Below are 15,114 nucleotides of genomic sequence, written 5' to 3' on the forward strand. Positions count from 1 at the left end.
AAGCATATAAGCCTATCTACTATGATGAGTTAATGTATCATTGATGAGGCTTGAAACATATTGAGCTTTAAACATGAGTGTTATCACAAAGCATGTCCCAAACAAACAAAAAACCTAGCCAGTAAAATACAAGCATAATAGGTAGAATTTATTTCTTAAAGTTTGACCTTTGGCTGATAAAGAATTCAATGATTTAGTGGTATGAAGTCTTCTAAAAGCTTTTATTCCCCCTTCCCTAATTTTGAGAGAGAAGAAATTTGGCCCTTAATGTTTTGGTGGATTTTTGTTTTGTTTTTTAGATTGGCCCCACAATTTAGTGTAATCCCATCTATGTGAGTACCATCTATTGTGCTCTGCGGTTGATCTTCACATATCTTCATATCAAGATTCCACTTTTCTTTCTTCCTCAAAATTTTTAAGCCACCTAGTCACAGCTCCTGTAAACTTCTCTCTCCTGTTTTGGATCTGAAACTAAGATCACTGTATTATCAAATGGAATTTCTTAACAATCAAAACTACATGGTTTTACACTGAATTGGGGATTTTAATGTCTTCTGTCCTTTAATTTTGTTTCTTTTAAATGTCTGTTTCCTTTATATAAAGTTGTTCAGTTAGGGAAAGTATAGACTCCTCCTCTCTCCCTTTTTAAATTTCTCACCAGGACCTAGAATTCCCCTTCTCTGTGAAGCTTAAGTCTACATTGTACTTTTTCCCCCCACCAGTATCCAGTAGGTTACCCTTCGGATAAGGAAGGGAAGAAGACTAAAGGACAGTCAAAGAAGGCAGGGGAAACCTCAAAAAGGCCAGCTCCAGATGATGGTAGGTAATGATTACAGAAAATAGATCCTAATACAGTTTCTAATAAAAAGAAACATTAAGAGACTAAATTGAAAAACTTGTAAGAAATTAAAAGCAAAGTGAAGAGGGGTGGTGGCAGAGCAGTGGGGGGTGGGGGGGTACTTTTATTGTATTTTGGTAGTGTCACAACCAAAACAGCAGCAAATACAGTATCCTACACTCCAGGGGAAGTTAGATGCTGCTTTATGCAGGTTATCTTTGTGCTAAACTTTACTGGTGCCAGTTAACTAATGTTTCATAGTTCTGCTTAGAACCACTTATAAGTCTGATATATTTCTAAATTAATCTAGATGCTTGTGAAAGTACCTCCAAGGTGTTCAAAGCAGATTCAGCAGAAGCAGTTGAGGCTTTCCAACTAACCCCTGAACAACAGCATCTAATCAGAGAAGATCATCAAAACCAGAAGCTATGGGATGAAGTGCTTGCATATCTTGTGGAAGGACCAGTATGTAAAGATTTTTTTAAAATTATAATTACATGCCTTTAATTTATTTTTCAACTTTATTTTTAAGTATAGTTGACATACAATATTATATTAGTGTCAGGTGTACAACATAGTGATTAGACACTTACATACTTTACGAGAGGTCTGGTGCACCAAATTAGTGCATGGCGGGGGAGGGGGGTGTTAGCCCGGCCTGCACCCTCTCCAATCTGGGACCCCTGTGGGATCGGGCCTAAACCGGCAGTCGGATATCCCTCTCGCAATCCAGAACCACTGGCTCCTAACCATTCTGCCTTCTTGTGGTAGAATCTTACTTGCTTGGGTCAGATGATTGCGATGTAGCTTCTAGTGATTACTTTGGACATTTATGTACTGTTATTGATTTATTGCCCTGGGCAGTTTGCATGCCTATTTTCTTCCGATAATCCAGAAACACATTTATTAAGCCGGAAAAATCAGGTGTTGGCCATGGTGACTTTTATTTTATTTTATTTTATTTCATTTTATTTTTTTAAAGATATATTTTATTGATTCTTTACAGAGAGGAAGGGAGAGGGGTAGAGAGTTAGAAACATCGATCAGCTGCCTCCTGCACACTCCCCACTGGGTATATGCCCGCAACCAAGTTACATGCCCTTGACTGGAATCGAACCTGGGACCCCTGAGTCCGCAGACCAACGCTCTATCCACTGAGCCAAACTGGTTAGGGCCATGGTGACTTTTAAATAAATGTACATATAATATCTACATTTATATCCAAACACCTTCCCAAGGTCCTACATGACCTGTCATCTCTACCTACTTCCGCAGTCTCCTCTTGCTGCTCTCTCAGGCCCAACTTGCTTTGGCTACACTGATGTCTGTTATTTAACACACTCAGCCCATTCTGGCTACTAGACCTTTACATGCTGAAATTCTCTTTTCTACATCTTCCTGTGGCTCCTTCATATTCTGTCTCTGCGATAGTATTACACTCCTCAGAGATGTCTTTGCTGACTACCCTTTCTAAAGTAGCCACCCTTTACCCTGTTGCTTTAATTTGCTTTGTTTCCTCGGTTATTACTATCTGAAATTTCATTTATTTATTTTTTTATTTTGCTCTCCTAAAAGAATATAAAGTTTTGTGAGCATAGAGAATTGACCTTTTTATCACTGCTATGTAAATGAGTGCCTAGCACATTGTGTCAATTCAAAATACCTTTAGTACATATTATAGGCACCCTGGAGGTACCAGGGAAATATCAGTCTTTAAAAAAAGGCATTTGTCAGGGAGAGGGTACCTGGTACTAAATTTATAGTTTTTTCCACAGCTCCCCGAACTGGTATATTCTTTTAATGTATTGCATAATACTTTGTGGGTAATTCACTTGACGTTCATAATCCATGTTTATAAATAAGTTAGTATCAAGACATAACTTTGAAATTGCATCTGATTTTTTTTGAGGCATAATTGACATAAAACATTTTATTAGTTTCATTGTATATAACATAATGATTTGGTATTTGTATATATTGCAAAATGATCACTACAGTAAGTATAGTTAACAACTGTCTCCATACATAGTTAACAAGAGTTTTTTTCTTGTGATGAGAACTTTTAAGATTTATTTTTTTAGTAACTTTGAGCTATGCAATATAGTATTATTAACTTATAGTCACTATGCTGCATATCACATCACTAGGAGTTATTTATTTTATAACTAGAAGTTTGTACCTTTTGACTCTCTTCACCCATTTGGCTTACCCCCAACCTCATCCCTGGCAGCCACTAATTTGTCCTCTATATTTATGAGGTTAGGTTTGTTTGTTTAGATTCCACATCTAAGTGAGATCATATGGTATTTGTCTTATACTTTGGGATCTTTGATTTTTTATTTTTACTTGAAATTCTTGTAAATATTACTTTTCTATTTACAATAGTATAAAATATACTCCCTGTCTACTAAAAATAACTGAATGGAGAATTATCCTTGTGACTATTCAAAAAACTGCTTATCCTAGTTTAAAAGAAACAAAAAGTTTGGGTAGAATGGAACGAGTAATCGTTTGAAGAGTATAGAACACCCATTGGATGTTTATAATTTAGTCCCAATTTGAGTAAACATTAGCATGAGGGAAATAGGGGATTTTGGGGTTGAGGCAAAACATTACAGAAGATAGTCCCAGGAAAATATGTTGATTCTTTGGGCTCTTAGATATTATAGAGTATTATTACTCACTGCTTTTTTTTTTTTTTTAAGCTTAAATATTCAAGTTTTATAGCAAAAGATTGAATAAATAATGCATTTTTATATACTGGAATACCATATAGCTTTTTGGAAAATGTATATAATGATCTTGAGACAAGCTGTCTGTGATTTTTTTTCTTTATTTTGTTGTGTTGTTGTTTTTTTACATTGCCATTTATCCCCCATATACCCTCTTCCACCTCCACCACCCCCAGCCTCCCATCCCTGCAGTCACCACACTGTTGTGTGTGTCCATGAGCCATAATATTTTTTAACAGTGAAAAATAATAATCTTTGGAACGTGAGGTTTGGGTGGGCGGCATTTATATTTTAATGTTATATGTTTGACTTTGCAACCTTTCCAACCCAATCCTGAGATTTAAAACTAATGTGTATTATCTTACGAAATGGGTTTTTTCCTGTTTCTATGGCATGTTTGCTAATCATTGCAATCACTACTTGATTTTTTTCTTAACTATAAAACCATTAAATGTAACCAAGACACTTGAAAAAAATCATTTTGAATTTTATTAATATGTTATGAAATGCTAACCTATTTGTTCTTCCCTTTGGGTACCATCTAGAATTTTCTGAAAAAATTGGAACAATCCTTTATGTGTGTCTGCTGCCAAGAGCTAGTTTACCAGCCTGTAACAACAGATTGCCTCCACAATGTCTGTAAAGTAAGTAGAATCCCTTTCCCGTTTTCCCTTATTAGGCCAGAAGGCACACTACCCTCCAAAACTGCTTTTACCGTGTGAAGAAGCATTTTTCTATAAAACAAAATAATCATAGAACCTTGCCAATTCAGAAGCACTTATAATTACACCTTAGTGGTAAGTGCGCGTTTTAATTAGATAGTAATAGCAAATCAAATATATGTAGTTGAGGTATTCTATCATGTTTGGCATTGTTAGGAAGGGGTTGAAATGGAGAAAAGAAAAAGGTATCATTGCTTTTTTTTCTTACACCTTTTATATGTTTTGTATAGTTTAGTGCAAACTGAAATAGTTGCATGTGCGTAAGGAGATCTAAAACAGATTCTATCTGGCAGCATGCCCAGAGGAATTGAATATTGGGTTGTGAAAGGGAGATTTGAGCTATAGTAAAAACAAGGTTGGAATCTTGCTCTCCTGCTTGGTGGTTGTGTGCCCTGACCTAAGTTCCAAACTTGAATTTCTTTTGTAAAATGGAAATAAACCTTCCACATATAACTTTGTCCCTGACCTTGAGCTGGCTAACTGTATAATAGATTTAGTTCTTTTTAAAATCTTTTTGGAACACACATTACATTATAAGTCAAGTGATTAGTTCTAAGCCGGGGAATCCTGAGGTTTTTTTTCTTTAGTGCTCTATCAGAAAAGAACAGGATTAAAATCCAACCTAGAAGATGAGGCTAGTGAGAACCATAATCTTTTTTTGTTTGTTTTTTTAATATATTTTATTGATTTTTTTACAGAGAGGAAGGGAGAGAGATAGAGAGTTAGAAACATCGATGAGAGAGAGAAACATCGATCAGCTGCCTCCTGCACACCTCCCACTGGGGATGTGCCCGCAACCCAGGTACATGCCCTTGACCGGAATCGAACCTGGGACCTTTCAGTCTGCAAGCCGACGCTCTATCCACTGAGCCAAACCGGTCTTGGCAAGAACCATAATCTTTAACACCCTCATTTTACTGGATGAGGAAATTAAAGCATACAAAAGTTAAATCATTTACCTGAACTCACAGTATGTGCTAGAACAGTGATTTTCAATTGGTGTGCTGCAAGAATTTTTAAAAAGTGCAATACCTGACTATTTGGTTGGGGCACTGACCTCTTTTTCCTTAGATTGTCAAATAAAATAAATGACAACAACCAAAATAAAAAAATGCCAACAGCCAACACAACAATAGCCATCCAGTGTGAATGCTCTGTCTCAAATCATAAATAACATATAGGTTATATAATAGAGTTTGCATATTATTGGTCATGTGCATAATAAGGTTGCGTCAGATTGGTTAATTCTTGGTACCAGAATTCTTTAGACAAGTGTAGGCACCTGATTTTTTAAAAAGTCTCTTTGGAGCAATAAGGATAGGTACTTAACTATTACCTCTTTCCTCCCTTCCCCCTATAAATAAATTTTTAAAAAGTCTTTTTTGTTTTGTTGTCATATTGGCAAAAAGTAGATTTTTTGGTATGCTGCAGAATTTTAGTAATTAGTTTATGTGTGCCATGAGATGAAAAAGGAAGTTGAAATTGCTGTGCTAGAGGTAGAGCTAAAGCCATGTCTTTAGACTAGTGTTCATAGTATAGATTCAGGCCTTTATTGGTATTCATCTTTTATGTTTTTCTTTTTGCTAAACAGTAAGTTTCTAGTTCTTATTTAAAAGCATAAATTGTTTGAGTCCTTTTCTACATGCTTTACCAGATGAAATTGGGTGTATTTTTTGGGTTTTTGTTTTGTTGTGTTTTACCTTAGGATTGTTTACAGCGTTCCTTTAAGGCTCAAGTTTTCTCTTGCCCTGCTTGCCGGCATGATCTTGGCCAGAATTACATCATGATTCCCAATGAGATCCTGCAGACTCTACTCGACCTTTTCTTCCCTGGCTACAGCAAAGGACGATGATCTGTCTGCTTCCACTGTGTTGCTCCTGGTGACTTTTTTTGGACAATAAAGAATCTAAAGTGGTTGGGGGTGGGTAGGGATGGAAGCAATGGTGGACCATATCTCTCATGTTCTGAAGCAGCTAATCCTCTTTTCCTACATAGCCATCATCTTGTGTGTGTAGTAAGAGGCCCATTTCTCAACTGTCTTTTAAATATCAAAAGGTAGTTCCTGTCAGTAACAACTAGTTGTAATGAGTAGAAGTTAAAGCCTCAGCTCTAGTTGATATCCAAGTTATGATTTATTTTGCAACTACCTCAGGACAGAAAAGATTTATGGGAATTTTTAAATCATTGAATAATTAGTTAAATGAAATTTTAGCTACACACTGCCTCCCAGATATTAGTTGTGCCTGGTTCATGTAATTTGATTTTACAGAAAAGGAAATGACATTTGAGATCATTGGAATGAATGCAGCTTCTGTAGTGTGCAAAATACATTTTTAATATCTTCCATTACAATGTGTGTTTTACAAGAACAAGTTCATTTTTTAGCCCATTTTGTGAGCTCCATTGTGCTTTTTTCTGGTGTTTTATGCAAGTTGACTACTAATGACTAATGAGAACAATATGAATGCATTGTAATGTGTGGTTTTGCACTTAAAAGAAGTATTCGGATGCTCTACTTGTAACTAACTGTTTATGAAAAGCGTCTTCTGTACTAGTCAAACTGCTTTTATTGAGTCTCACCAGTGGTTTTACATCTGTAGAGCATTGAGGACTGGGCTGACTTTTGAGAGGGCTGAAATTGCTTCATATTGTGATCCTAAATTTTATATTCACTGCTCCCTAAAGTATACCTTAATAAATATTTTATGACCAGCAAAACAGCTCATCTTCACTGTTTTACATTTGTCTGGCTTATAGTGTGTGTGTTTAAGAATCAGTCATTTCCAGAGTATTTCACTGTACGTTTTTATTGATACAGGTATTTTTTTTTAAAGAGATTTTATTTTTTGTAGTAGTTTTAGGTTCACAGCAAAACTGAGAGGAAGGTACAGAAGTTTTTCATATTTCCCTTGCTCCCTCCTCAACCTCCCCTATTATCTTTATCATCCACCAGAGCAGTCATTTGTTAAAATTGATGAACCTATATTGACACGTCATTATTACCCAAAGTCCGTAGTTTACATTAGGGTTCATTCTTGGTATTGTACATTCTATGGGTTTGGACGAATGTATGATGACATGTATTCAATATCCAAGATTACACAGTCTTTTAAAAATTTAAGTCATTTTTCAGTTACAGTTGACATACAATATTATTAGTTTCAGGTGTACACCCAGTGATTAGACATTATACAACTTACTAGTGATCACACTGATAAATCTACCGATCTGATACTATACATAGTTATTAGAATATTATTGCATATAACATGCACATGACCATTCAGCCAGATTGTAGATGGTTCTCAGTGATGTTCTTTTTTAGTTGTATTGCTACAGATATTTTTCACAATTTTTCGCTCTTGATTTTCGGTAACAAGAACTAATACAAAATCTTAAGCACTGCCCAGCCTGTGTGGCTAAGTGGTTGAGCGTCAGCCTATAAACTAGGAGATCATGGTTTGATTCCCGGTCAGGGCACATGCCCAGGTTGCTGGTTCGATCCCCAGAGGGCATGTAGAAGGCAGCCGATCGTTGATTCTCATCATTGATATTTCTCTCTCTTCCTCTCCCTTCCTCTCTGAAATCAATAAAAATGTTTTTTAAATAACTTTAAAAAAAAATCAATGGAAAAATATCCTCAGGTAAGGATTAACAAAAACATTTTTTTAAAAACAGACATGAATAATGAGAAAGAATCATCCATTGGCTGCCTCCTGCACACACCCCACTGGGGATCAAGCCCACAAGCCAGGCATGTGCCCTGACTGGGAATTGAACTGTGACTTCCTGGTTCATAGGTCGACCCACACACGCCCCCTGCTCCCTGCCCCCTGCCCCCTGCTTCGTTTTGTTGCTATTTTTCAATGGGGGAAAGAGGGATGTTTCGCCATCGTATCCATGTCTTTGAACCAGGGATGGCAATATTTCACACACCTGTCCAGTTTCTCCACAAAGAAAGAAATGCTACCAGTATCTTTTCATTCATTATTTCATTTACTACTCTCAACCTGTGAAGTAAATGGTATTATCTCCATTTTACAGATAAGGTAGTGGTTTCAGAGTTAGTTACTCACCCTAAGTCACAAGCAGTCAGCAGTAGACTTAGAATTTAATCTCAATGCTGTGTGTTATTTTCTGCTTCACTGTGTTATTTATTTTTTAGTTATATTACATCCTTTTGCCCTTTGAAAACCAGGTTTGGGCACTTTGAAAGAGAACTAATGTGCAATCCGACTGAGTTTCATCTAAAAAAAAATGTATGGTTGTTGTATGGCACGTTATTTCTTTCAGAGACTCTTCTCATTTTCATTAATTATAACAACCAGGGGCTGCATTCTTTTTTTTTTCTTTTTTTTTTGATTGATTTTTTACAGAGAGGAAGGGAGAGGGATAGAGAATTAGAAACATCATTCAGCTGCCTCCCGCACACCCCCTACTGGGGATGTGCCCACAACCAAGGCACATGCCCTTGACAGGAATCGAACCTGGGACCCTTCAGTCTGCAGGCTGATGCTCTATCCACTGAGCCAAACCAGTTAGGGCAAGGGGCTGCATTCTTAAATGAAACTGATTTCTGGGAAATAATGAAAAATTTTTAGGACTGTATTGAGCCTGCTTAACTGTGCCACTCCTCCAGAACTGCCTCGTGCTCCCTGGCATTAGGCTTCAGATTAACAGCATTTCTGAGTGGCAGACACTGTCCCAGACGAAAGGCTCTCTTTTTGACAAAACACAGAAGTAGCGCTAACTCGCCACACTCCTCCCCGTACCTCCCCACATGGCTGGCATCACATCTGACACTCACTCCTTCGCTATTTGCAAGTTTATTTAACAGCCTACCCAACTGTCTCCTTCCACAGAAAGTATTTTCCTCGTTGTCTTTTGGAATGCATTTGAAGCAGCTTCTTTTAACCAATAAAAGCATTTAGTTCTTCTATTTTGAGGAACTCATATTCCTGTGAAGTTCACATTGGATAAAAAGTATTAAATGGAAGTGAGTTATTTTTTTTTCCATTCCTTATGCCAGTCTTTTAAAAAGAATCTGTTTGCATAGAATTCTACCTTGGCTGCTCCTACTGCAGAGAGGAACACTTCTGGATCAAGTTCCCAGTGGCAGCACTGTTGGGGCGGGAAGTCTGCATTTTTTTAGGATGCCTGACATCACTCCTGGTGCCCTGGGATTCCACCCTGTTTGGGGAGTTTGGCTGTTATTTAAAGTACTTAAATCTCACCAAGGCTTTGTTTTTTTCTGATCTTCAGAAGTGCTTTTGTAGAAAATTTAAAATGTCACACTCGAACCATACAAACATACTTACTGATAATGTTAAAGCACAATGCACAATCAGATCAAAAGCACACTAAAATTTCTCTTTCTCTTGCATCAGTTTTGAAAACCCTAACCTCTTAAGAGAGGTCTAGACACCCAAAAAGTCCTGTTGGCACATTAAAGAAATAGCTTAGAGTTGATTTCTTCTACCATCCACCAGTTCTTTTGAATTCAGAAGAATTGCAGGCCATCTCCAACTTGCGTCATTGAAGTTAATTTGTAAAATAATGACATCCATGACCTGTGACTTGATGTAGGTTAAAAATGAAATGGTCTTGTTTGTACAAATATTTCCTATAGGAAATGATATGGAGGAAATGGCTAGATTCCCAGATTAGCCTATAAAGCCAATTAAGCCATAATCTATCAATCAGCACTCTTGTATGGAAAAGGCACCAATTAACCCTGCCACTTCCATGCACCAGAAACCTCCATCTCCAAATTAACTACATTTCCAAACAAACTTTGGGGTGGGTGATCTGACAGCCAGAATTGTAACTTTCATATTGGGGACTTACGGCCATCCCCAGGAAGCTGTATGTATGAAAGGTGTGGAGGAGAGTAGGGAAAAGCTCCAGGGATGAAGGTTGGGAAGTTAGAGCCTGGCCAGGCTGGGAGGACTAGAGGAGTTGTGGTGGGAGGTGAAACCAAGGACTCAGTGAAGCCAGCACTGGAATGACACATGAACAGAAGGAAGGAAAAGCACATTAATCACACGTCAGGAGCCCGCCTACACGCATCGCAGTAACGCACAAGTGGGTCCTCCAGCCCCTCGGCCGCTGTGGTCTTGGGAAGTGTCCACCAGCCCTGTCCTCAGGGCTTGCTGCTGTGTGGACTTAATTTTCAACGTCCAAGACATTCTAACCCCTGGCATTGGCATTCCCTCCCACTTGGTCCCCGCAGGTCAGTCATTCTGCCTGGTTGGTTTCCAAAAAAGGCTCCCTGGCTCTTTTTCTCTCAGGACCCTCCCCTCCCATGCCTTTCCCTCCTGTGCATGGGGTCCTCCCTCGGCCCCTTTACTGACGGGCCAGCCCACTCCCTGGCCTTTGCTCTACTGTCTGGTGCTCCCTGTTCTCTTTCTCATTCAAGGACTTGGACCCCAGATCTGTTTCTCCCTTGCCTGCCCTCCTCTCAAACTTGGGACCTCTTCCTGCCCTCTACCCCTTCCCTTTGCCATCGTAGGCTGACTTTTTAATCATCTCCCTTCCCATTCTTGTGATCTCTCTCGTCCTGATTTGAGGGAGACTTCTCCTGGGCTTGTTGCTCATGCTCTTGACCCCCTTCTCATCCCATCCTGAACAGCCTTTTCCCACCATCTCTGGCTTTGTCGTCCCCCCCCCCCCCCCGACTTCTTTCGTCTGCCATCATTTTTCTTCCACTTTCACATCTTAATTCTTTCTCATTCCCACCATAGGCCCTTATCTCCTCCTCTCCCATTTTTTCCTGTTCATAACCTGAATCTTCTCCCACTTCCATTCCTACTCCCTCCTTTACAAATGCTTCCTCCCTTCCTGACACAAGGACACCCCCCCCACACACTCACACACACCTTTTCCCCTTTTTCCTCAAAGCCTTCCACCTGAGTCAGGGGCCCCTTCTTCTCTGGACCCTAATTTTATTCTCAATGATCTTGACTCTAGGCTCAAACACCCCCTCCCCATTTTGACTCCCAGCAAGATTTGCACACCTTGCCTCAAACCCAGCTTTCATTCCTCATCTTCCTCCCCTCCCTATTTCTCAGGGATTCTTAAAACCCTTTACATATGAGATTAAAAATAAATGTTAAAATGCAGATATTAAGCCGAACCGGTTTGGCTCAGTGGATAGAGCGTTGGCCTGCAGACTGAAGGGTCCCGGGTTCGATTCCGGTCAAGGGCACGTACCTTGGTTGCGGGCACATCCCCAGTAGGGGTTGTGCAGGAGGCAGCTGATCTCTCTCTCTCATCGATGTTTCTAACTCTCTATCCCTCTCCCTTCTTCTCTGTAAAAAATAAAATATATTTTAAAAAAAGAAAAGGAAACTGGCTCTTTAAAAATGCAGATATTAAAATTTTTAAACATGCTTCTCTTTCTAAATAACTCCCCTCCCCCACACCTAGTCATGGCTGGCTTCTTTTTGTTCAGATTTTCTCCTAAAAGGCAGCTTTCTGAGAATCCTTCCCTACCCACCTCATATAAAGGGGTCCCAACCCTGACACAGGTACCACAGTAGTTTCTGTGTTACAAAGAGCATTTCACATTGTGAAATCTTAATTTATGTGTTGTCTGTTTACCCATCTGGGATTGATGCTCCGTGAAAGGCCTCATCTTTCCTGTTTACCTGGTAGGTACATAGTGGCTCAGTCAGTGTTTGCTGAATAAGGTCGTGATTCCTGGTGCCAGACACTGTGCTAAGTACTCTGTGTTATCATGTCATTTAATCCTTATAACAAGCCTGATTGAGGTAAGTTCTTTCATTATTGCTATTTTATACCTTAAGAAACAAGTGCAGAAAGAATAAGAGCATTTTGTCTATTGTCTCAAAACAACGGGCCCTACCCGAGAATCTCATCCGTATCTGTGTGAAGTCACAGCCCATGTTCCTTTCACTTCATCTGGCAATGCAGAGGGAAGGGACCGTTAGGAATGGAAAACGAAGGGAAGATGGTCTGAATGTGAGGTACATCAGATCACGGTCAGGCTCCTGCCCTGGGGCAAGGAGTGCAGGGAGGTGCAGTATAGAACACAAGGACCTAAGTGAGAGGGTGAGAATAGTAAGAGCTAACATTTACTCAATTTGTGCCAGGCACTGCTCAAAACAATATATTGACTACTCACCTGGGAGTTGTAGGTGGTACCATTTCACAGATGAGGAGTCTTGGCTCAGAGATGTTAATTATCTTCTCCAGGATCAGACAGTTAGGATATAGGGGAGCTGGGATATGACCAAAAGCAGTCTGACGACAGAACGAGTATTCTCGTTGCGACCCTGCACTCTCCCCAGCAAGAAAATAACCGGATTTACAGGACTAGTGTGGTCCACGCTGGGCACCAACTCTTGCTTCCTGGATTTCTATTTCCTTTGTGGAATGGCCTCAGCCAATGTCACACGCCTGCCTCTGCCTGCTCTCCATAAAGAAGGTGGCTGATGGCTTCCGCTCATCCATGTTACTGCACCAGCACCAGGAAACCTGGGGTTGGCAGGGCCAGCGATCCTGGGTTAGTTGTAGTCACAGACAGACTCCCTGGGGTGGGAGTCGCAGGCTTAGACTGTGAAGCATCAAGGGAAAAACGGAGAGCAAGCCCTCTGGCTAGAGATCTTTAAAAAAGCAGTCTCCAGTCAGCTTTATTCCCCCCCAAAAGCTGACATTTTGATCTAAAAAATAAAAGGCTTCCTTGATTCAGTGCTGGCAGGAGTGAGGGTAGCAGATCAGAGAGCGAGGCTGGAGCGCAGTGGCACCGGCTCACACAGTCTCCTCCAGCCCTAGGAGCCTTAACCAAAGCCAGCAAAGAGGGATTTCCTCTCAAAATAGTAAGATTTGCATAAAAAATACAAAGGTGGCCCTATCTGGTTTGGCTCAGTGGATAGAGCGTCAACCTGTGGACTGAAGGGTCCCGGGTTCAATTCCAATCAGGGCACATGCCTGGGTTGTGGGCTCAGTCCCCATTATGGGGCGTGCAGGAGGCAGCAACCAATGATTCTCATCATTGATGTTTCTTTCTCTCTCCTTTCCTCTCTGAAGTCAATAAAAATATATATTTAAAAAATACAAGGATGACTAAGTTCAGCATCTTTCCCACCCTCATCGTCCTTTAAAGGCTTAAGAGTTCTGGAAATTTCCTTGAAATGTGAACAAAGGAAGCTGAGAGGCAATACCTGGAACTTGTTAGAAATGGAAACTGGCCCTGCCCCAGATCTACTGAATCAGACTTGGTGCCTGGGCCCAGCGTTCTGCATCAACAAGCCCTCCCAGTGATCTAGACACACAAAGGTTTGAAAAATCACTGCCCTGGGAAACATCTCTGAGCCTGTCCAATGTCTGAGCCAAAATGTCTGTCTTAGAGCCCTGGGAACCGCTAAAAGCACTAGCATCTCAGCTTCTAAACTACATGCCCCAGAGGGCTTCTTGCGCCCAACAGTGGCACTTACATCCTTTATTTGGATGAAAGGCACCAGTGTCATTGGAAAACATGGCCCCTGTAAGTATCTAACGCAGCCGTGGGCAAACTGCGACCTGCGGGCCGGATGCGGCTCGTTTGAAATGAATAAAAAAAAACAAAAAAAAACGTACCCTTTTATATAATGATGTTTACTTTGAATTTATATTAGTTCACACAAACATTCCATCCATGCTTTTGTTCCGGCCCTCCGGTCCAGTTTAAGAACCTATTGTGGCCCTCGAGTCAAAAAGTTTGCCCACCCCTGACATAGACAGTAATCACTTAAGTATTTTGTTAGCCCTGGCCAGGTAGCTCGGTTGGTTGGAGTGCTGTCCTAATATACCAAGGTTGTGGATTCAATCCAAGGTCAGGACACATACAGGAATCAACCAATGAATGCATAAATAAGTGGAACAACCAGTCCATGTTTCTCCCTTCTCTCTAAAAGCAATCAACAAATAAAAACGTATGCTAAAAAGGAGCCATGGGTCCCATCACTTCTCTATTGCTTAGTTAGGCTGGAATAAATTGTTTTACAAACTTTTTTTAAAAGTGTGAGAGTAAGTGGGCCACTTGTAGAGCATTCAATAGAGCGCTCGGACTTTTGTCCAGATCACTATCATAACAGCTGCCACACGAGGAACCAAGTAGCCAGGCTAGAGCACATGCTTAATAACTATCAGGGAAGACCATCTGAAGTGTTTGCTATTTCTAGGAGAAACTTATTTGTGGCAGGCATGCTACTTGCCTACCCGAAACCCATTCTTCCCCTTTTCTTCAGTTAACAAACTCCTGGTTTTCTTTGGGGCAGTAACATGCCCAGCTAAAAGTCTTCCCCATACCCCTTGCAGCTAGGAGTGGCAATTTGAACCAGTTCTGGCCAGTTAAAAGTCAGCAGAAGTTACTGGGTGAAACCTCTTGGAAAGCATTTCAGAAGAAGCCAAGTTGGATGGCATCTGCCTTTTGTCTCTCATTTTCTCCCCCTTTTCCTATCTGGAATGGCAGTGATGCCTGGATATGCAGCAGCCATCCAGGACTATGAGGAGGAAGACTATACACCAAATAAGGCAGAAAAGAAAGACCGAAGGAGCACTAGCCCTTGGCTTATTACCCCTGAACTTACTGTTAAACAAGAAAAAACAAACTACTATTTGATTAAACTTCTGTAGTTGGGTTTCAGTTACACGCAACCTAACACAATTCTTACAAAAAGGGCCAAAGTGCTAACCAAGGCATACACACTGTTTCTTTAGCCAGCCAGAGACAAAGCTGGTGACGGAACAGTGGTTAGTGGGTTAGGTATTCTCCTTACCCTTCAAATTCCTCCGAACCTGGACATGGACATAAGAATGA

The 15,114-nt window shown here is 40.3% G+C and overlaps 1 protein-coding gene across 2 annotated transcripts in view; it reads left to right on the forward strand.

The window, feature by feature from the left end:
- UHRF2 (ubiquitin like with PHD and ring finger domains 2) overlaps window positions 1-7,004 on the forward strand; it is a 61,387-nt gene extending 54,383 nt beyond the window's left edge. Inside the window, exons 13-16 of one of the 2 annotated variants that reach the window (XM_070431641.1) lie at window positions 723-819; window positions 1,149-1,303; window positions 4,116-4,214; window positions 5,998-7,004. In XM_070431641.1, coding sequence (XP_070287742.1) covers window positions 723-819; window positions 1,149-1,303; window positions 4,116-4,214; window positions 5,998-6,144 — 498 coding nt within the window. In that variant the 3' untranslated portion in view covers window positions 6,145-7,004. Of the gene's footprint in view, window positions 1-299; window positions 656-722; window positions 820-1,148; window positions 1,304-4,115; window positions 4,215-5,997 lie in introns of those variants that run through there. The other variant, XM_070431642.1, reaches the window with a different exon arrangement.
- The last annotated feature ends 8,110 nt before the right edge of the window (window positions 7,005-15,114 follow it).

Source organism: Myotis yumanensis, unplaced genomic scaffold (assembly GCF_028538775.1).
Source record: "Myotis yumanensis isolate MYYU_CA2020_CCGP unplaced genomic scaffold, mMyoYum1.0.hap1 SCAF_12, whole genome shotgun sequence".
Taxonomy (NCBI): domain Eukaryota; kingdom Metazoa; phylum Chordata; class Mammalia; order Chiroptera; family Vespertilionidae; genus Myotis; species Myotis yumanensis.